At 36.0% G+C, this 23185-nt stretch overlaps 1 protein-coding gene across 4 annotated transcripts in view; it reads right to left on the reverse strand.

The window, feature by feature from the left end:
• Positions 1–499: 499 nt before the first annotated feature.
• The window catches only part of ADAM28 (ADAM metallopeptidase domain 28), a 65831-nt gene continuing 43145 nt past the window's right edge, over positions 500–23185 (reverse strand). For all 4 annotated transcript variants that reach the window (XM_082727433.1, XM_082727432.1, XM_082727431.1 and 1 more), the window contains 12 exons: positions 22971–23060; positions 20280–20475; positions 17050–17152; positions 14874–15033; positions 14086–14166; positions 13703–13781; positions 6174–6282; positions 5143–5221; positions 4288–4353; positions 3452–3514; positions 2542–2604; positions 500–2062 (listed from right to left, as the gene is read on the reverse strand). In XM_082727433.1, coding sequence (XP_082583559.1) covers positions 2042–2062; positions 2542–2604; positions 3452–3514; positions 4288–4353; positions 5143–5221; positions 6174–6282; positions 13703–13781; positions 14086–14166; positions 14874–15033; positions 17050–17152; positions 20280–20475; positions 22971–23060 — 1110 coding nt within the window. In that variant the 3' untranslated portion in view covers positions 500–2041. The remainder of the gene's footprint in view (positions 2063–2541; positions 2605–3451; positions 3515–4287; positions 4354–5142; positions 5222–6173; positions 6283–13702; positions 13782–14085; positions 14167–14873; positions 15034–17049; positions 17153–20279; positions 20476–22970; positions 23061–23185) is intronic.

Genomic DNA, 23185 nt, shown 5'->3' on the forward strand with positions numbered 1-23185 from the left:
CCCTGGGTGTGCTGGGGATTGAGCTTATACAGAAATTCACACTGAAAGGGGAAAAGAACTCCTTGTGGATAAAGTTTCCCCAAGGAGGAGTGCCTAGGTGGCTCAGTGGGTTAAAGCCTCTGCCTTCTGCTCAGGTCATGATCTCAGGGTCCTGGGATCAAGTCCCAGATCAGGCTCTCTATTCAGCAGGGAGCCTGCTTCCCTTCCTCTCTCTGCCTGCCTCTCTGCCTACTTGTGATCTCTGTCTGTCAAATAAATAAATTAAATCTAAAAAAAAAAAAATTTTTTTTTTCCCCCAAGGAAAGGAAGGGGTATGTATGGGCCAGGTCCATGGTGTAAACGGGTAAAGCAGGCCAAGTATAAAAAACAAGCCTAAATCATGGTGCTGATGAAGTGGCCTTATAATTGCACACAAGGAAATCACATGCCCTAATCATGGAAGCAGCAACTTTATTAGTTGAGATGATTTCTGTAGCAAATAAGAAAATCCAACTCGAAATGGCTTGAACAATAAGGAAATTTTATTGACCAAATAATAGGAAATCCCAGCAAAAAGTAGGGTAACACCCACAGTTATTAATCTATCAATTCAATGACATCATTAAGAGATCATGTTTAATCTTTTTATCTCTTTGATCTATTTTATTCAGTATATCAGCCTTGACCTCAAAATCACAACATGGTTGCAGCACTACCAGAGAGGTTATTCAGATCCCAACATCCAGAAGAAGGGGCAGGATATCTTTTGTGAAAATTTCTCAACATATCTCTTCTCTTGCCTTATTGGCAAAAAAAAAAAAAAGAAAAGAAAAAGAAAAAGAAAGAAGGGAAGGAAGGAAGAAAGAAAGAAATGTGGGGTTGGGGGAAGTAAGGAAAATAAGATTATTACAATTGACTTAAAATGATAGAGATTTATCCTGGAGATGAAATCAGGATCACCTTTTCTAAAATATCTACAACTGAATAAAACTGGGGTTCTGAAAACAAGGAGGAAGAAGGTTATTTGGAAGGCAACCAACATGTTTATTCCAACTTCAGTCAACTATGCTAATGGTTGCTATGGGCGATGTGATTCCAGGGCTGCCAGATCATTTGATTACTTTTACAAAGCTGGATGTTTATGCAAGATCTCCCAATTTTAAAATATTGGCAATCAACAAACATTTAAATTCAAAACATTTAAAAATACTTTATGACCAAAATCATCCCTGCCAAATAAAATCAATCTGTAGTCCAGATATGTCCTGCAAGCTACCAGTTGTCAACATCTGCTTTATGCTATTAGTTTATGTAATTAGAACTTTCTCTACTTAGAAAGTGAAGTTCACTTTAAGCTTGCCAGTAACTGAATTATACAAATTTTTATTTGTATTTGTATTTATTAATTAAAATTAAAATTTTAGTTAATAAAGTTTTATTCACTTGAAGCAAACTTCAAATAACTCAGCTAATAAAGATTGCAGAAGATAATGTAGGAAAAAGATGTTCTATAAATCAGAGGTTGTTTATGTAATTTTGTTCTTACAGTTCTAATTTGACAGGTTTATGGTTAAAACAGTCAAGATGCTGCTAGTCATCTAATGATGAATGTAAAATTTTCTTCCATCCCTCCCAGGTTCCTGTGATTTCCTGGGGACTTTTTCATTTGCTTGCTTTAATTAGAGGGTAAATTATTTCTTACTAAGTGAGAAAATCAAGATGTTCAAAATACCTGAGGAAATATTAGTCAACATCACAATAAGAAAAGGGGGGAGGTTAAGAAAGTCACCTAATTTTAGATGTAGAGCTGTTTGTTTAGAGTCCTCTCCTCTCCCACGAGTATGGAAGAGAGAAATGGTGAATCCACACAAAGATTCTCAAGACCATGTCTCTCTTGAAAATGTTTGTTGAGTCGCCTCAAAGCACAACATGTATCAAGAAATGTTAACATCCTTGAGTTATCAAGAGCTAATAATAAGGAGAAAGCATCTTTCTCTTCCACCCGGATTATCCAGTCTTCCAGGTTGATCATCACCCCACCCAACCCTGCTTAGCCGCTGCTTCAGACGTTTGGATTGGAACCCTGAAAAAGACAAAGTTCTTAAGCCATCTACGCAATTCTAAAATGTTAGATATTCTATAACTTGGAACTATTAGGAAATTAAAATAAATTCTTTGTAGTCACACTTCCTATTTCACAGATCATTGGATATACCACAGTGAAGGAGTGCAAACATGGGAAGGCAGAGAAAGAACGGGAGAAAAATCGCATTAGGATCCAAATATCCATCTGAATAATGGACGTAATATGGAGAAGGTGAGGGATCAGGAGAAGAGTGGTGAGACACTGGGCCATCATCTGATGGGATATGTCCTCTATCTAGCTAAGAACTTTCCATCTTCTTCCTCTTGGTTTTGACCACACTAGGAAGGTAGACATGTCTTAGCTCCCATCCTATGATGATATAGATACTCTTCTTAGTGAACATCTTCTAGGAAGACGAACTTCTCTCCTTGTCAGTAGGAGTGTGACAAGATTACATTTTCCTGCAGATCTCTTACCTTAGGTGTTGACATTATTTTGTCTTTAAAAACAGTAGAGGGAAGTACCTTCGTGGCATTATGCTATATGAGAGACAAAAATAATAGTAAGTCGTTAGAAATGTTATTCTTTCCCAATCCTAGGCATATTTATTTCCTTATTTAAGTTATCTCTTACCTCCCCATCACTCTAGTTCCAATTTCGACCACTTAGCCAGGGGATCTTTCTCTTACTTTAACTACTATGAGTCCATTCATTTTCCCCTTTACCACATTCTTTTCATTAGTTATCACTTGCTTTGGCACAAAAAAATATGTGAAAGATTAAGCTCTCTATACACATATGACTGGTTTTCACCCTAAAAATGTAAACATTCTTGAAAAAATGACTTTAATTTTAGTTCTTTCTCATCTATCGGTAATAGAGTACCAAGTAGGAACATGTTCAGTAATTACTTGAGGGAATGAATTTTACCTTTTACTTCTTAAGTGCCTAACTTTTATTCCAGGTTTGCCTACATATGGTCTGTTTTTTGTACCCCAACTTCTATACAAAACTGTAGCTAATATAGTCCTTATATAATAAAGTCCCCTTTCTAGATACTTACTTTGGAGAATATAAAATTTTATTATTATATTCTCCAAAGTAAGTATCTAGAAAGGAGACTGTTTACCTCCTAGAGCAAAACTATTTATCATTTTTTGATGAGGAGATAATGGTAGAACTATTTTTAATAATAAAAAATTAATATCCATATTAATTTATAGATAGAAAGTAGGCCTTGCTTTCTCAGATATACTTGTGTGTTACAGTAGCTCAGGTTGCCCTAGAGAGTGTGTCTCCTGAGAAGGAATCTGTAGATTTAGAGACACTACCCACATGGGGCCCAAAAGACATTTAAAAAATCATCAGTGACTTCCTGGTACTTACAAGGAAAGAAGTTGACACAGATGTAGGAATCGGTGGTGGTGGAAAATCTGGTTTTGTAATTAGCTAATGAAAAGGTAAAATAAAATTAATTCAAAGATGGTGCCTTGAAAATAGATGTCCTTAATGGAAAGGCTTAAATCATTTTCAGAAAGGAAGAACTCATGCTCCTACCCATGAAAATAGTTTAAATCTGTAAGTTCAAGTGTTTTCATTTAGGTGTGTGTATGTATGTATATGTGTATATATATATATATTTTTTTTTTCTTTTTCCCCCCCAGAAATTCAAGAAGTAAGGCCATTCAGAAATAAGCCAGTGCCAACAGATGGATGATGAAGATGCCACTCTAGGGAGCAGATTGGTTCTCTTCTTATAACAAGTTACCAGCACATTGGAGAGGGTATGTGCTATGGCAAGAGCTGTGAAGTGTGTAAACCTGGTGATTCACAGACCTGTACCCCTGGGGCTAATAATACATTATATGTTTATAAAAAAATTTAAAAATTATAAAAACAACAAAATAGCAAAAAAAGAAAAAAAAAAAAGAAAAAGAAAAATTACCAGCATTGTGGACCCAGTAATTCAGATTAAGGGGTTAAATGTAGGAATATAATCTTCTCACATTTTGCATTTCAAAAAGTTTTGTGGGAAAATCTATATTTTATATTAATACTCACAAAATTTTTAACATTCTTCTAAGGAAATAATTGGGCATCATGGGTCATGTCTCTTAATAGTATTTCCTTGAGATTAGTTTGGAAGTGATACTTTTTTTTTGTTTTTTTTTAACTCTGACCTTCTAATTGGAAGGAATACTTAAGAGAAAGTGTTAACTCACAAAAGAAGCTGGAGGCTCATTGCCCTCTACTGGCAGATCAGGTGATTGGAGCTTCATCTGACTCATCTAATAAACAAACAAATGGACAGACAGACAGACAAAATTTTTAAACGAAATGATAAGTTCCCTAAGTTTAACTTCCAAATAACCAGTCCTTTCATGGGAGATCAGAACTGAGATCATACCAAGAGATGGGATGGGAAATCATAGCGGTCCAGCTCTTGCATTCTGCTATACCCAGAGCTGTCAGAGACAGGTACATTTCCATCAAAAATATCATTGCCGTTGCCAATGACATTAGCAATAACCGACCTCTGCTAAAATTTCTAAACTTCCAGGACATAGCCAGGGCCTTGAGGGTTATACATATTACATGTTTTGTCATACAAATAAACGCATGATTATCTTTATTGGGACATTTGCAAAAGGAAAAAGAAATCCACTTAGAGTCAGAAAGAGAGAGAGAGAGAACAGAGAAGAGACAGGAGGGAGGGAGGGGGACAGAGGGGAAAAGAGATGCTGGAGGAGCTGGGGAGGGAGGGAGAGAAAGAAAGAGAGAGAAAGACAGCTGGGGTCGGCTCTCCTGTTCTCTTTATTTTCTCTGCGGTTGTGAACCTCAACAAAGCAGCTTCTGAATTTTAGGAAGACTCTTTCGCACTTAAAAAAAAAAAGGCAAAGGAGAATTTTCTAAATGTGTAGTTAGAGAGCCCCAAATTCTTGCTACATACTAACTAGCGGACTGGATTTGTAAAACACTGCTGAGTAGGAGTGACAGATAAGTAGGTGGTCAGGACAAGATGATGAAGGAATCACAAACTGGGGCACGAGGCAAGCACAGGACAAACTATGGTTCACCTCTTGGGGCTGAACATCCTTCACCGTCTGTGGGTTCCTCTTCTGTCTGCGAGGCCTGTTGCGAGTAGTCGACAGTGGCCTGTGTGTGAAAGCATACCATTTAAATGGACTTAACAGTTTCTTCACCATGGGGAGGACACTCAAAAGAAGTTTGCCAATTTTCTTTGCCCATTGAGTCATCTTTGGACATTGACTGGGCTTTCTTCTGCTCTCTAGGACATTCTTAAGGCCTCCTTGTCCTGGAATTCACAATCACCACCACTAATTTTTTTCTAGATTCTCTACAGAGCATTATTATTATTATTATTAATTATTATTCCTAATAATGATGGTGTTGAATCAGTGTTTATCTAAACTATTATGTCATTTAATTAATGATTTACTTTATTCATTCAATATTTAGGAAACTCATTATATATGAATAAGGCAGTCTTTATAAAAGGTTAGAAAGATACTGTAGTGTCAAGACCATGTTTGAAAGACTAACCAATGTAGGTGCAAATCAAGATTCCATCAGTTTAGGTGTAAGACTTGGAACATATTTGTTAACCTCTCTGAGCCTTTGTTTTCACTTAAGAAAAAGTGTGAAGGGCTTGATTTTATAAGACTGTTCTAAGGATTAATATACAATACCTTTTATGTATAAAATGGAAATAATAGTTACTACCTCACAACATTCTTGTGAAGATTAGAGATAATGAATGTAAAAAGACTCGGCATAGCCCTTGTCATAAAGATAATGACCAATAAATGCTACATAGTATATTCTTATAATGGGTATAAAACCTTTATTGAGAGTTATTATAATTTGTATTATTTATAAATACAGTGATTAACATAAAAACAATAAATGTATTGCTGTGAACGATTTCTCAGTAAAACTGATACCAAGCCTCTGGTCCAAGAAAAATATATCTGTACTTATTTTTTAGTATTTGAAGTAAACCACTTAAATTTGAGAATTTGGGCCCTATCCTTGAATTTAAATAAATTAGAGGTCCAAAAGTTCCCAAAGCAAGATAGAAGGCTACCTCTGGACTTCCTTCTGCTTTCTTCTGGTACTTTGGTGCCAGATGACTATGGCAACCACCACCGATATGACAGCCATAGGAAACAGCACCCCAACCACAATGGAGAAGTCTGCAACAAAGAGAACCCAGACCTGATAAGGGTATGAGAAATTCACAAATATGCATCTCTCTGGTCCTTATTTCTTCATTTATCACAAACTCCATCTACCCTTTCCTCCACAGAACAGATTCCCTGGAAAATCAGTCAGAGTCGGTAAAATGAAACTGCATTTTGATCATGAATGTTGTAGTATTATGTAGATAGGGGAAGCAAAGGGCAAATCCATATAAAATATTGGCTATGAAGTAGGTAAAGCAGCATGCTACTGAGAATCCTTAGAAGGGAGGATGTTTGTTGTTATGCCCCAATAATGGGTCCGTGATTAAAGGAGCGAGACTGATATAAAGCGAAGGTCAAGCAAAGCTTTATTTCACGTCAAGCATCAAGAATCTAACTGAAGCTCTGGCCGCACCTCTTACAAGAGAGGGCGACCCTTCTCTGTTTCACAGACTAGCTTTTAAGGGCAAAGGCCATGCGGTCGGGCCTGGCCACGCACAGGTGGCCAATGAGATTGTAACACACACAGGAAACTCCACAATGATACTAGGTGACCAATTGAATTACAATTTACCCTTGTAGACATCTGAACCAGCCTATTACACCCTGATTGGGATTGGAGCCAAAAAGGCTCCCAAAGGGCGGGGACCCATACTCCTTGGTAGCTAGGGAGATAGTATGCATCACCCCCACTGATCGGATGTCTCCACCTGGCCTGACCTACCCTTGTATCTGGGCTTTGTTACCTGGAGCTGGTTTCTGGGACTTGTTTTTAAGTAAATCCCCTGGGGGAACGGGCGCAGGGACAGTTTGACTTTAATGAAAGCCTCTTGCTAAATAGGTCCTCACATTTGTAACAACTGGAAAGTGTTGGGGCTGGGAGATTAGAGAGAATAGAAAGTGAGGGCGATGGAAGAAAAGGATTGAAACATTTTTAAAATTCAGCATTGGCATCAAACAAAGCAAAAGAAACTGAAGACTTGAGATCACATCCCTGTCAGCAGCAAATGAGGAGTGGAGACCTGAAGAAGAGAAGTGATGGAGGCACAGGTGAATGTCTTCCTCATGTTTGCTCTGTCTCGGAATTATTGCAGACAGAAAAGAAATTACATCACCCTGTGAACTGCAGAGCAGATCGAACAAATTTCCTGGATGTATATGGCATTTTCCCTTCTAGCTGCTAATTGAAGTAATGACTGTAACTTCCATCGTTTGCTATGTCAAATATTAATTTCTCTTACAAAATCTGAAACTTTAGAGACAAGGAGGTTTACGTTTGAAGAGCAATGAGAACGACCGCTTTCTTAGTAGAGATCAGCAAGGCAATAATAAGATTAATTTTGGTAATTTATGAGATGCAGTTATAGTATAATAGAAAGTATATAGGTTTGAGGGCAGATTACAGAGTCTTGTGAAATCCTACCCCCCCCCAAAAAAAAGATTTGGTATAAATGCAAGAAAAGCTCCCAAGTGGGAACATGCATACATGCAGATAGAGGCAGATATGTCAGAAGTAGAATTCTAAGATAATGGCAAATATCTAAACTTTCCACCCCTCCATAACAATTCCTATCTAAAAGCCAAAAGAAAGAAAATTCTGAGGTATTTCGGTTGAATATAGCATAGATAGATTCGGAGTGGAAAAAAAATGTACTGGCGATAACCTCAGAACTGTAACTATTTTCAGAGGAGCAACATGGTATCAGAGGAAATAAAAAGGAAATTGACTGGATTTCACAAACTCCCCTACTTTGAAAGTACAAGGTCTGCAGAGAAAGGTGGAGTATAAGACAGATGGGAAATATTATGATAGGAAGAAGGTATGCACTTGGACATGGAAATAATTGAAGAGAAAGTAATGCTCTTCTGTTTCTGGTCTGGGAAATTCGGATCAACTCTCCCACTAAAAGAAACTAAGACATTTTTGTTCCACCCCCCCCCCCACCCTTTCCCCCGCAAAAAGACAAGGAGAAACTAATTTGGAAAGATTAGTGAGAGGACAGGAATGCAGAAAGACAGAAAGGAAAATGGTCCTGGATGCAAGTTCAGAAATGCAGGAAGGAATGAAAAATAAATAAACCAAGTATGAATCCTAATGTAAACTGTGGCCTTTGGGTGACAATCATGTGTCAATGCAGGTTCATTTGTGACAATGCATCACCCTGGTGGGAGATGTTGATAGTGAGGGAGGCTCTCTGTACTGGGGAGGAGAGGGCAGAAGACATGTGGAGACCTACTTTCTGCTCAGTTTTGCTCTGAACCCAAAACTCCTCTAAAAACAAATATCTATTAAAATAAATAAATAAATAAAATGAACATTTTATGATGACCACTTAAATAATGTAAAATAAATGTATAATTTCCAAATTAATAAAAAGAAAAATGGAATGATTAAAATCCTCAGTAAGCCCATAAGAAAGGAAGGAAGAAGAGAAAGGAGAACATAGAATAAGTTCCTCGGGCTCCTGGGTGACTCAGTCAGTTAAGTGCCTTCAGCTCAGGTCATGATCTCAAGGTCCTGGGATTGAGTCCCGCATTGGGCTCCTTGCTCAGCAGGAAGCCTACTTCTCCCTTTCCCTCTGTCTCTCCTCCTGCTTAAGCTTTCTGTCAAATAAATAAATAAAATCTTAAAAAAAAAAAAACTGGGCAGAATAAATAAAAACAATAGGATATGATTCTAGATTACACCCAGGAATATCTGTAATTACCTTTAATTTAAACGGTGTAAACACCCTGGTTTTTTAAAAAAAAAAAGATTGTACGACTAAAATTTAAAAAATATATGTATGCCATATATATATATATATATATATATATATACATATATATATCCTTGCTTTTTAAAAATAAGATATATGCAAAACATTGAGCTTCAGAAAGAATGAAAATAGAAGTATGGGAAAATATTATAATGATGCAAAGGAGACCAACAGAAATTTGGTACAGATATTTTCGTCTCCAGGAATGAAAGACTTTAAAAAACAAGAAGACTGGAGCTATACACAAGCATGGTGTTGTCATTAGAGTGCTGAGTCAAAGACATAACAATTCTAAACTTTTATGTAATAATAGCGTGGTCATAAAGTATATAAGCACGGTAGAACCAGAAGTAATAGCCAAATTCATAGTTATAGTGAGGGATTTTAATGCTCCTGGCTCAGCACAAACAAAATACCAGTAGGGTTTAATAGATGTACACATAGTGAACAAACTTGGCATAACAAATATAGAAAACACTTCACATAACAACTGTAGAATACATATTTCTGTGTACACAGACAATATTTACAAATACAGGTATATGCTGAACCATAAAGCAAGTTTCAACAAATTTCAACATATTCTTAACAGAGTAGTTTCTCTGATCTTTATGTAATTACATTAAGTATTAATTTAACAATGACTGGAAAATCTGCATATGCCTGTATGTTAAAAAATATACATCTAAGCATGCCTGAGTGGCTCAGCCAGCTAATCATCTGCCTTCAGCTCAGGTCATGATCCTAGGGTCCTGGGATTAAGCCCCATGTAGGGCTCCCTGCTCAGCAGGGAATTTGTTTTTCTCTCTGCTCCTCCCCTCTGCTTGCTGCTCTCTCTCTCTCTCAAATAAGTAAATCTTTAAAAAATATATATACATCTAGGGGTGCCTGTGTGGCTCAGTGGGTTAAGCATCTGTCTTTAGCTCACGTTGTGACCTCAGGGTCCTGGGGTGGAGCCCCGCATCTGGCTCTCTGCTCAGCAGGGAGCCTGCTTCCTCCTCTCTCTGCCTGTCTCTGCCTACTTGTGAGCTCTTTTTCTGTCAAATAAATAAATAAAATCTTTAAAATATATATGTGTGTATATATATGTATACATCTAAACATTTAAAAGGCCAAAGAAGGAAGCAAATGGAAAATAGAATATATTTTGAATCAAATGATAATGAAAATATCATTTACCAAATGGGTTACAAACAAGAGTTCTTAGAGGAAAATGTATAAATTTATAATCCTAAAAAATATTATTATAATCTTAAAAAAGTATTTAAAAAGAAGGCTGAAAATTAATGAGCCAAATAGCCCTTTCAAAAATTGTTTTAAGATAAAATAAACTTAAGAAAAGGGAATTGAATAGCATAATTAAAGTATAAATGAAATAGCAAACAAATGTAAAAAAAGAAAGCCAAGCAAATCATCAAAAAATACAAATTTAAAAATTCTGTTTGGAAGATATAAAAAGAGAAAAAACAATTCTACATATCCTATTGATAAAAACATAAGTGAATATTATGAACAATTTTAGAAAAAAAATTAAATTTAGAGGAAGCAGAAAAATGTCTAAGAAACCATAATATACCAAAACTTATATAAGAAGAAATTAAAAAGCTGAAAGGTCTTATAACTACTGAAGAAATGGAATCTTCCATTTTTATACAAACTCTTCCAGAGAATATAAATAAGTAAACACACTCCGATTTATTTTCTATGATTAACATAACCCTAATACTAAAAATTGAGAAAGAAATTACAGGCCAATATCAGTCATGGACATACAATAAGAGCAAACTGCATCCATCAGTATATGGAAGAGATACTGTTTCTACATTGAGTTTATCCACAGATTGCAAAGTTAAATAAATATTCAAATATTTTTTATTTTGCAATATTAACAAAGTAAAGAGTTAAAAACCTTAACCAATAAAAAGAAAAGGTATTTGATTTAATTCTTAACAAACCAGGTTTAGAAGTGAACTTCCTTAATCTCATGAAGAATATCTAAATATGTACAGAATACCTTCACATATCAGGGCAAAACACAGTCTTTGAGATTGAAAAAGAAACAAAGAAGCTAGTTATTACCATTTCTATTCTGCATTGTGGGTGAGGGTACTATTTAGTGAAGGAAAACAAGTACAAGAAATTAAAATCATGAAAATTAGAATGAAATTAAACAATCATTTCCTGAAACAATATGACTGAATTTGTAGGAAATCTAAAGGATTGATAGATAAATTACAAGAATTTTTTTTAATGATTTTATTTATTTGTTTCACAGAGAGAGAGATGGCGAGAGCAGGAACATAAGCAGGGGGAGTGGGAGAGGGAAAGCAGGCTTCCTGCTGAGCAGGAGCCCAATGTGGGGTTCAATCCCAGGGGATCATGACCTGAGCCAAAGGCAGAAGCTTAACGACTGAGTAACCCAGGCACCCCAGTTACTAGAATTATTAAGAGAGGTTAGCATATGTGCTAGACATAAAAATAAATATATAAAATTGGTTGAATTTCTATATTCTACTAAGAGTTGAAAATAATTTTTCAAAAGACATCACTTAAAATATACAATGAAATTTAAATTCCTATAAACAAATTTAACAAAATAAATGCAAAATTTCTATGGTGAAAACCATTAAGCATTAGTTGCCAAAATTAAGAAAGACTCAATAAATGGATAGATATTTCATGTCAATGATTAGGAAATCAATATTTATCTTATTTTATTTATTTATTTTTAAGCTTTTATCTATTTGTCAGAGAGAGAGAGAGCACAAGCAGGGGGAACAGCAGGGAGGGGGAGAAGCAATCTCTTGGCTGAGCAAGGAGCCTGATGTGGGGCTCAATCCCAGGACCCTGAGATCCTGACCTGAGCTGAAGGCAGAGGCTTAACCAACTGAGCCACCAAGGCATCATTTTTTTTTTTTAAAGATTTTATCTTAAAAAGATAAAACATATCTATAAAAGATAAAAAGATTTTTTATCTACAAAAGATAAAAAGAGAGAGGGAAATCAATATTTTTAAAAAAAGATTTATTTATTTGACAAAGAGAGCAGGCCGGGGGAGGAGCAGAGGGAGAGACAGAGAGAGAGAGAGAGAGAATCTCAAGCAGACTCTGTGAATAGTGCAGAGCCCAACACAGGACTCCATCTCACGACCCTGAGATCATGACCTGAACTGAAATCAAGTTAGACGCTTCATTACCTAAGACACCCAGATGCCCCAGGAATTCAAATTTTTTTTATCTATGTTCATTCTCACAAGTAAATCATAAATATGATTTATGTTAAAATGTCAGTCCCCACAAGAATTATGTGTATAAGTTGAGAATCTAATTATAAGATAAACGTAAAAGTACAAAAAACTAATAACCAAGTCATTCTTAAGAACAAAATTAAAGGACAGCCTATATCAAAACTGTTTTAAAGACACAGTTAAAACAAGTGTCATACTGGCACAAAGGACAGTCAAATAGGACCACCAGAAAAGAGCAGATATCCCAAAAAGACACATGTGCAAACATTTGCTGTATCAGGTAAGTGGCCCTGGAGAGCATTTGGGAAGGATGATCTATTGTATGAATGATGACGTGACAACTGGGCATCTATCTGGGATGAAAATGAAATTAAACATTTGCATCATAGACAAAAGACTTTCAGATAGATTATAGACTTAAATTTGAAAAAATAATATAATAATGCTTTTTAGAAGACAATATACAGATGTATATTCATAACTACAGGGCAGGGAATATTTCCTTAGGAAAGGACACACAAAAGAAAAAAAAAACATCAAGAAAATGATTAAAAAATTGACTACATGGAATTTAGAATCTTCCATTAATCACATGGCACCACAAAGAGAGTGAGAAAACATGGGAAGGAAGTTCTTTCAACATTTATAACTGAAAATAGCTTATATCAAAAATATATTAAAACATATATAAGTTAATGAAGGGGCATATATGTATATATATTTAAATGTAAACAAATAATACATGTAATATATCTATTTATATGTTTTTCTGTATAAATTTTACAAAAAAGATGGTTTTAATCAAGGAAGCTTGCAAGCCCATGGTTATGTATGGCATACTAAAGAGCAGGGAACTTAACCTTATATGTGCCACAGATAATTTTGGAAATCTGAGAAAGCCTATAAAACCTTTCTCTGAATGTTTTTAAATTCATTAATAAATGAGTAGGACTAAAAAAAAAAAGCTTGCCTCTCTGCCTACTTGTGATCTCTGTCAAACAAATAAAATCTTTAAAAAAAAAAAACAAAATAGAGATGATTCAAAGAACAGAACTGAACCTACAAAAATAATCTAAGCTGTGTTCTTAGAGAGTTCTATGAGGATATTATATCGATACATTAAGTCAAAGTTGCTACAAAAATAGAACAATCATAAAACAAGAAAATTTGGGAAATTAAAATAAAGATTGCAAATATAAAATTTGAGGAAATTTTTTGTATGTATAGTAAAAGCATAAGGATGTGGAAAATATGCTTCAAAAACAAAAAACTATTAGAGAACTTGAAGATTAATATTGCAGACTCAATATTTATGGAATGAACAAGAATTCCAAGAGGATAGAGAAAAGGCAATGAAATCTAATGTAATATAAAATAAAAGCTTAAAAGAGCAATATTTTCAGGCTAGACATGTAATGTTACCTACGGAAGACCACTGAAGAGTCATCACAATCAGGAGGGGCCCATCCTTCTTTACACTGACACTGGAGATCATGGTCACACACCTGGAGAAGACAAGATCTCATTAGTTTCCACACTGGGCTGACTGACCACCAACCCAGGGGCCCTATTCATCAGAAGCTAACCCTTACTCTGTAGCCTTTCAGCTATCTACATAATGTATGAATCCATCGTAGGAATGTCAATACCAAGTTCTTAGAAGAATTCTTTTCACTGAACCAAACTACTGAGCATTAAGGCAAACTTAATAATTTTAATTTAATGCTGAAACATTACTTCAGCATCATCGAGACTGATCTAAAATTACAAAAGATTCAGCAAGATTGGGGAAGCATTATCAAAACTTACAGCATGTCCTTTGCACTTGGAGGAGCAATTGGTTGATTTGTAGGCTCTTTCAATATCTACACATTCTGCATTAATGCAAACCTGAAAGTGATGTGAAAAGCATCAAGCTGACATCAATACCTAATGGCTTCAGCTCTGCAAATTGCTGACTCTTTGGAATTTAGTCTTCTATTATTAGCCATGATTGTTGCCCTTTTATTAGGGAAATCACAACATTCTTTTGGAAATAAGAAGATGAAGCTAGATAATTTGTGTTAAAAAATTTTTGGAAAGTCCTCTAAAGAATATTTCCTTACTTCACTTTATTCCTCCTGAGTCATTCCCTTAATCCACCTCTTCAGTCCATGCCTGAGACCGATACTTAGCACTGAGCTAAGCATTGCATATGATACAAAGCACCCATTCCAAACAAAAATATTATGGAGAACATGTTAATATCACATCATCTTCAATATTGCAGTACCTATCATTTATGTAAAAATAAATAGTATTGTTATTCTCTTAATTATTATTATCAAGGGGGTTATCATTTATTGAGAACCTACTGATTTCGGGCAATACAATTTACCAAGTTTTAATAACCCAGTACTTAAGCACATAATAGTTACCTATAAAACAGTATTGAAGGGATGAGTGGACGCATGCATAAATGAGTGGTGCTAAGTATTGCTTTGAAAACTGTGCCCCATAAAACATAAAGAGTCCTTGAGAAGCAAACAAACAAAACAAAACAAAACAAAAAACAAGACAAAAGAACACTTTGATTAAAAGCTACATTTTCAACTTACCTTCTTGTTTCCACACTTGGTTCCATTGGCTACCATGGCTACTTCTTGACTGCTATCTTCAGGTTCAAATGTTTTACATGTCAGGAAAGTTATAATATGTCCTCTCCAAGGCAAAGTATCTGACCCACCTTGACAGAACAACTTCCCACACATGGCATCACTGAGGAAAAGTCAAATTTGTTGCAGTTGAAATACCAGGATCCTAACTGCAGTTCTCTACAGTTCTAAATCACCTCCCAGGCCATCAATATTTAACTCATCATATTCTCTCTTTATGTCAAATTTCCCCTTATTCTTCTGTAATAGAGCCACCAAACACTAACAAGGCACATTGTTGCTTAAAAGCAAAACCCACATTTTTCAGATTCCTAGGCAGCTAATTTTGGTCAATTGCCTAAGTTCTGGCCAATGGGGAGGAAGCAGAATCTTATGTGTAAATTCTTGAAGGGGGTATTACATGAAGGAGTATGTCCTGCTCCTTACTTTTTTCTCTTTTTGTCTCATTGGAATGCAATGGCTGCCACTGCAGAAGCCATGACAGAGCAAGAGAAACACCTGGAAATGAAGGTCATGTTTGAGCTATAAAGAGGAAAGACTTTTAACATCATGGAGGACACGTGGATATTTCTATTTTGTTTCAACTAAAGTTACTTTATTTTCATGAATTGCAGCATATTAAGTCTCCCAACTATAGCTGTGTCTACATAAGGCTGAGCCTTGGGTGACACTCAAAGACATCATTTGGGGTTCCTGAAAGAACTGTCTCCTTGCAAATAATGATGAAACAGCTCAGCACTTAGTAAAGCCATTCATTCACTGCCAAGGTGAAAAAAGTCAGATCCAATAAAATTGGAGTCAATCACTTTATGCAGAATTCTGAGGAAGTCTGTGAAAAACTACTCTGAGAGGGACAAAATAAGATTCTCCCGATGTTTCTAGCAACTGTTAGCAAATATGACAGAGGAGTAGAGAAAGGCACACATTCTCTCCAAACTTGAAGAGGCATTTTTCTTGAGTCACTTAGGTAGAGCTTTTATAAGGAGGGCCTAGAGCACAGAGAATTTCAGGTCCTCTCCACTATAACCGATGACTAATCAGAAGTGACTAGGAGGTCAGCCTGTGGAAAGAATGATATGTTTGTGCCTCTAGTTGGAGGAATGATCCAGGGATCATACAGTCATTCAGGACAATGTGTGCACCCGCTACAGAGAGAAGGGGAACCACCTTACTCTCTTTCCTGCTCGCTGCCACTCGAACTACATATTGGTTCCCAGAAAACATATGCATTGCTTTTTACAAAATTATTTTCCCTTTTGAATCTTCCCTGATTTCTTATAAAGGAGAGACCATGGAATATTTTTATCTTTTAGGCTCAGACTCTCCAAAGGAAGACTCTCTGTCTGAAATATAGCTTGGTGATATTTATCATCTGGAAAAATCACTGTTTAACAGAAAAACTTTGAGAAACATTAATCTTGTTCAGTTTCTTATTCCACATTATTTAGTATGTGTGAAATTTGGAGAAGATACTCAGTTTAATCCATTATAATTTGAATTTTACAAGTCATCTTGAAATTATAGAATAAAAAAAAAACCTTATCCAAAGATCTCAAGTCCATTGCTTATGATATTGAAGGAATTTATTTTACAGAATATCAATACAAAAAGTAAAACAAATTCTCCAGATGAATTGTCCATCTTTTCTCTTACTGTGTTTTTTCTTAGATAATGCCATGGCAACCTTAAATAAAACCAAATGAGCATTGTATTGGTTTTTCCTCTGAGTAGATAAATATTTACACTCCTAGAACCATAATGAAACACCTAGATGGAAAAGCTCCTAAGTTATATTGGAAAATCCATGTATAGACTTCCAGACATGCCCATTCACTGCTGCACGTTCCATCCACATATTCCCTTTATTTCAAAATGACTGTACGTGTCATCCAAAGCACCCACCGTGAGGCACTGGAAAAAAGAATTCTTTCTTATTTGTATTTTAACTTAGTGCCTAGTCTAAAACACAGCACATAATCATCACCCAGTGAATGCTTATCAAATGAATGATGTCCAAATTAACTTTTGCTTTAACTGGAATAAATCAGAACATGTGTCTGGAAGTGAATGATTTCTCTAGTCTATGGGGCAGGAAGGTTCGAACAACAAGGCCACTTACGTTGATTTGCAGGGAATGGGTGTGTCATCCACTTTGCGACAGTACCCATACTTTGACCCACCTTCATTCCTGCTGTAACACGATTTGTCTGCAACATTGGTCCCTTGAACCAGGCATGGTCAGTAGGGACATATTAGAAAAGAAAAGAGATAAGATATTCAATGCTACAAATGATTAATGAAATATAAAATTGATGAAATATATAGCATGAGAATTACTTTTCTGGCATAATCCTATTGACCATTGTCAGAAATATAGGTTGGAATAGTTTTGTTATTAAGAAAGCTAGCTAGAATTTAAAATACTCTTTTAGGGGCATCTGGGTGGCTCAGTTGGTTAAGCATCAGACTCTTGATTTCAGTTCAGGTCATAATCTCAGGATTGGGAGATCGAGCCCTGGGACAGGCTCCACCCCTCAGCTTGGAGTCTGCTTAAGATTCTCTCCCTCTCCCTCTTTGTTTTCCTCCTCCCCCTCACACACACTCTCTCTCTAAATAAATAAAATATTTTAAAAAAATAAAATAAGCCTTCAAAATTTTAACTTTTGAATAATGACTATCTAAATATTTAGAAATGTGGTTGATTTGCTGAAGATTAAAAAAAATCTAAATATGAAGACTGAGCTAGGAGAGCCACAATCATTATATTAACAGCCCACAAGCAGACATTGGGAAGCTCTTTTGATAATACTTGCTACTGTCACAATTACTTGCTATGCTTAGTCAAATTTCTGCTTTGTGCAGGCACAGCAACAGGCATCACATACTTAATTGCTCATGCAATCTTCTTTATATCCCTATCAGATGAGCAGTAGAATACAGTGGTTAAGAGCTCAGAAGCTAAATCACAGCTATGTGACTCTGGCCGACTGCCTTAACCTCTCGGTTTATCTATAAGCTGGAATCATTTTAAATAAATTTCACGTTCCAAATTCCAAGATGATAAAAAAAAGTTTCATTATCATATTTTCTACATGAAAAATGTGAATAGTTAGGCATGAATGATAAGGAAAAAGCATGCTCCTAATCCCAAACTTCAGAGTTATTCCTGCTAATATTGTGGAAAGCATCATTCACACACCCAGTACCACACTGCTTCCCAAATAACAAGTAGACTTGTCCTTTCCCCTAGCACTAAATATTGAGCAGTATCGTGGCTATAAAAATTGCATTCTGTAAATACTCTATCATTTATTTGACTAATGCTTATTCTTTGACTTTGAGATGTTTCACAATTATCCATTATCAATTTTAAAAGTGTTGGGTGATGGTGGTTCACAGACCTGTACCCCTAGGGCTAATAATACATTATATGTTAATTAAAATAAAATACTTAGGGGAAGGCAAAAAAAAAAAAAGTGTTAGGTGAAAATCCTTTGTGAAAAAATATTCCTAAAAACACTTGCTGGGGGAAGGAGTGCATTTTCTTTTTAGGTTTTACATACATTTTTCCAATTCATCCTGGAAGGACTGTGTTAAGTCATGTTTTTACTGGAGTGCGTAAAAGTAGGTGCTTTGCCACATCTTCACTGACACTGAGCATTAAATATATTAAAGTTTCGCCAATCTGACAGGTGTTGAAGTAATCAGCTTTTCAATTGTATTTCTTACTCTATTTGCATTTCCTGACACATCAATGTGTCAGTACTTCATACTTCTTGCTAGTGAGTTAAAATGATTTAAATGTTTTTTAGACATTTGTATTTCTTTATGACAAATTACCTATTAATGCCTTGTTCACATTTCCAATATTTGGAACTACAAAGGGTTTATAGAAATGATTTGAAATTGAAGAGGGTGATCTCCTTCCTTATATATGTTATTAGACTTTTAAAACCTTGAAGATTAATTTGAAATAAATTTGTGATCTCTTATAGGTCACAAAATTTGAAACTTATTTATTTGTTTGTTTGTTTGTTTGTTTATTTATTTTTCAGCATAAGAGAATGCATTGTTTATGCACCACACCCAGTCTCCATGCAATACGTGCCCTCCACCCACCACCTGGTTTCCCCAACCTCCCATCCCCCCCTTCAAAACCTTCAGATTGTTTTTCAGAGTCCATAGTCTCTCATGGTTCACCTCCCCTTCCAATTTCCCTCAACTCCCTTCTCTTCTCCATCTCCCCATGTCCTCCATGCTATTTGTTATGCTCCACAAATAAGTGAAACCATATGATAATTGATTCCCTCTGCTTGACTTATTTCACTCAGCAGAATCTCTTCCAGTTCCATCCATGTTGATACAAAAGTTGGATATTCATTCTTTCTCATAGAGGCATAATACTCCATAGTGTATACAGACCACATCTTCCTTATCCATTCATCCATTGAAGGGCATCTTGGTTCTTTCCACAGTCTGGCGACCGTGGCCATTGCTGCTATCAACATTGGGGTACAGATGGCCCTTCTTTTCACTGCATCTGTGTCTTTGGGGTAAATACCCAGTAGTGCAATGGCAGGGTCATAGGGAAGCTCTATTTTTAATTTCTTGAGGAGTCTCCACACTGTTCTCCAAAGTGCCTGCACCAACTTGCATTCCCATCAACAGTGTAAGAGGGTTCCCCTTTCTCCACATCCTCTCCAACACACGTTGTTTCCTGTCTTGCTAATTTTGGCCATTCTAACTGGTGTAAGGTGGTATCTCAATGTGGTTTTAATTTGACTCTCCCTGATGGCTCGTGATGATGAACATTTTTTCATGTGTCTGATAGCCATTTGTATGTCTTCATTGGAGAAGTGTCCATTTTTTGATATGATTATCTGTTTTGTGTGTGTTGAATTTGAGTTCTTTATAGATCTTGGATATCAACTTTTTGTCTGTACTGTCTCAAACTCAACACTTCTGCATGTTGCTCTCCAGTTTTCCCAACACCATTTGTTGGAGACCTTTTCCCATTGGATATTCTTTCCTGCTTTACCCAGTTAAATTTGAATTTCAGATAGAGTTTTCTTAGTATAAGCTTACCTCAAATATTTCACGAGACATACTGATACTAAAAAAAAATTGTTAATCTGGAATTCAAAGTCAAGTTAACTGGCCCATCCTTATTTGTATTTCTTCAAATGCACTTATCCAGGATTTTGAGCTCTAACACAGTTTCTAAGAAAGAAGATTGAGACAGAATACTACTTTGGCCATGATTAAACACTGTCACCTGTTACAGCATCATTTTTCTTTTCATGTGCATAGAGGCAGGAATGCCCGCAACACTGGGACTTGTCCTCTTACCTGGTCCCCACAGCTCAGTGCACTGCTCCTGCAGCGTGGGGCACATCCCCATCAAGCAGTAGCCCTCCCCGTTTTGGCAGGGGAAGCCATTGACTCGGAATCTATCATCAGGGCAAATACCAGATTTACCATCACACATTTCTGGCAGATCACACTCATCTTTTGCTGGTCGGCACACTGCCCCAGGCTTCTTAAACTGCAGGGAAATAAAAATGAAGAAAAGGCTTTGTTTTCCCACATGACTTACTTGAATATCTTAAGCTAACGTAAATAATATTTTTCCTTTGGCCTTTTTTTGGCAAGGTAGTTAGAGGCATCCTTCTATTTTAGCTTACATCTGCATTGCATAAACTAAAGACATCTCCTATTATATCATTTTTATTGACTTCTGCCAATGGCCCGAGTCTTTAAGTAATCAATATTTCTGAATTTATAGTGCAAGCACTACACAAATATCAAGGAGAAAGGTACAGAAGAAAACCAAACCTCATCTTAGTTGCAAAGAAGGGATTTATTTTTTCCTTTGTTGAATACATTTTTGTCAAGATTTTCAAGGAGATTTATATCTGCAACTTAAGAGATTTATTGGCCAAGTGAATCTTCTGTATTAAGGCAGGTAAGTTTATAAGCACCAGATCAGTGTGCCCTGAGACTTTCCCAGGCATCATGTTTCCTAATCCTTAACTCCTTTTGTTGTATGCTCAAATATGTCTTTTCAACTCACTTCTTCCTATGAAATGATTTCTTATGGGAGAGAAACAACTGAATGTGAATTTGAATTATTTTTTATTTGATGTATTTTTGTTTGATGTATTAATTCCACTGCAAATCTTGCTCTTACTGCCTAATGAAAAACTTAGTCAAACAAATTCTGCCATTTATGCAGATCTGAAGATTCCTGTGTGAACACTGCGAAGCATATCTTTCCCTAGATGAGGTGAACAAACATGCTCCTCTATCATCAGAGAACTTTCAGTATCTTTACATAATGACAGAGTGGAATCCAAAATTTAATTAGATCATACACAACCCTCCAAACTCAAATCTTGCTGCCCGGCCAGATGAGCTTTCTTACCAGCTCTCACATGAGCATGGTTATACTTCCTGTTCCATCTTTATTCTTTCCCTCAGTCTCATCATTTAGGAATTTTTCCTCCTTCTGTTTACTTATTTAAAATCTGTGCTTGGGGCGCCTGGATGGCTTAGTGGGTTAAAGCCTCTGCCTTCAGCTCAGGTCATGATCTCAAGGTCCTGGGATGGAGCCCCGCTTCAGGCTCTCTGCTCAGCAGGGAGCCTACCTCCTCCTCTCTCTCTGCCTGCCTCTCTGCCTACTTGTGATCTCTGTCTGTCAGATAAATAAATAAAAACTTAAAATAAAATATGCGCTTGACCTTAAGACTAGTGACAGCCTCATCTTCCATGAAGCCTCCTCTAATGTCTTCAGGGCACATGGTTGCCTTTCCTTCCTACTCATGATGGGAAGATCCCTGAATTTAGATTTGGAAGATACAGATTTGAGTCTTGGCTCTATCAGAGGCTAGCTTTATGACTTAGAAAAGGGACTTTATTTCTCTGAAAATCCATTTCCCCATCTAATATTTCCTTTACAGAGTCATTATGAAACTTGTGAAAATATAAAGTGGAAAACATTACACAAAGGGCAAATATCCTTATAATGTCTACCTGGGCATTTGATCCTTACTATATTTTCATCTGTTTCAGGTATGTATATCATTACCCGAAAGAAATAGCATGTTCTTTGAAGTCAAAGACTATCTTTTTTTTTTTTTTTTTGATCTCCCACAATCTCCAACAAATAGCACTTAATCAACACTTGCTGAATAAGACTTAAATTCCCAAATTTTCTTCCTTTTGGACTTTTTTATTTCTTTCCTCTCCTTCTGACATCAAAAAGAAAAAAAATCCTAAATCCTACCTATAATCTGGTATGTCATCTGTCCACACAATCCTTCTGCGAACAGGTCTTGAACATTTAAAATGTCTGAAACTCTGTGCTAGGTGAGAATGAATCAGTCCCTTGCCCTCAGAAGTCAGTCTAACTAAGAAAATAGACACATAAACAAATAATCATAATAGAGAAATCTATGCAATGATAGAATGTGAAATTCTACATTTGTACCTGAAAGGAAAGTCAACAAGCCTCACAGAGAAAATGACACAGAATGCTCACTTTATATTTAAGAAATTCACCCTGAAGTGACGTCAAAGTCTGAAGATAGGGAAGACCCCACATTATTAAAACAAAACAAAACAAAACAAAAAAACAAAACTTTTCCACTTAACCCATTATTAAAGGAATATGCAACCAGTTATGAGGTTTGGTGCAAGAAGGCTCTGTGACATCGGAAGCAGCGGCAGGTAGGAGTCCCAGCATTGGGTTTGGAAAAGGTCATATTTGGAGTTTGACTTTCAGTGGCTCTCTTACTTCACACATTTTCTATTCTGAGCTTTTGTTCCTTCAAAAGCAAAATGAGATAATAATATCTAATTCAAAAGGTTCTTGGGGGATCAAATAGCCCATGTTTGTAAACACTCATATGTAGGCAGCATTATTTTATAGACAAAAAGCTAGTGCTTTGCTATTTTATTTAACATAATCACTGAGATTTTTAATGTAGAAAAATAAACAGTAATTATAATTATTAAAATAGAATAAAATAATAATCTTACCTGGCATTTCTCACAGCATTCTCCTAATGCACATTGAAAACTTGCTTTGATTTTACAAGTTTTAGCATCGCAACAAATGTTGGTACATTCCTAAGAAATACCAGAGACAAAGGCAAATGCCAGATTGGGTCTCAATATTTTGCTCTTGTTTCACCACAATTCATAGTATAATTTTTTCATCACACAGACCCTACTGTGATATGGTCTAAAGATAA

Source organism: Mustela nivalis (assembly GCF_964662115.1).
Source record: "Mustela nivalis genome assembly, chromosome: 4".
Classification (NCBI taxonomy): Eukaryota; Metazoa; Chordata; class Mammalia; order Carnivora; family Mustelidae; genus Mustela; species Mustela nivalis.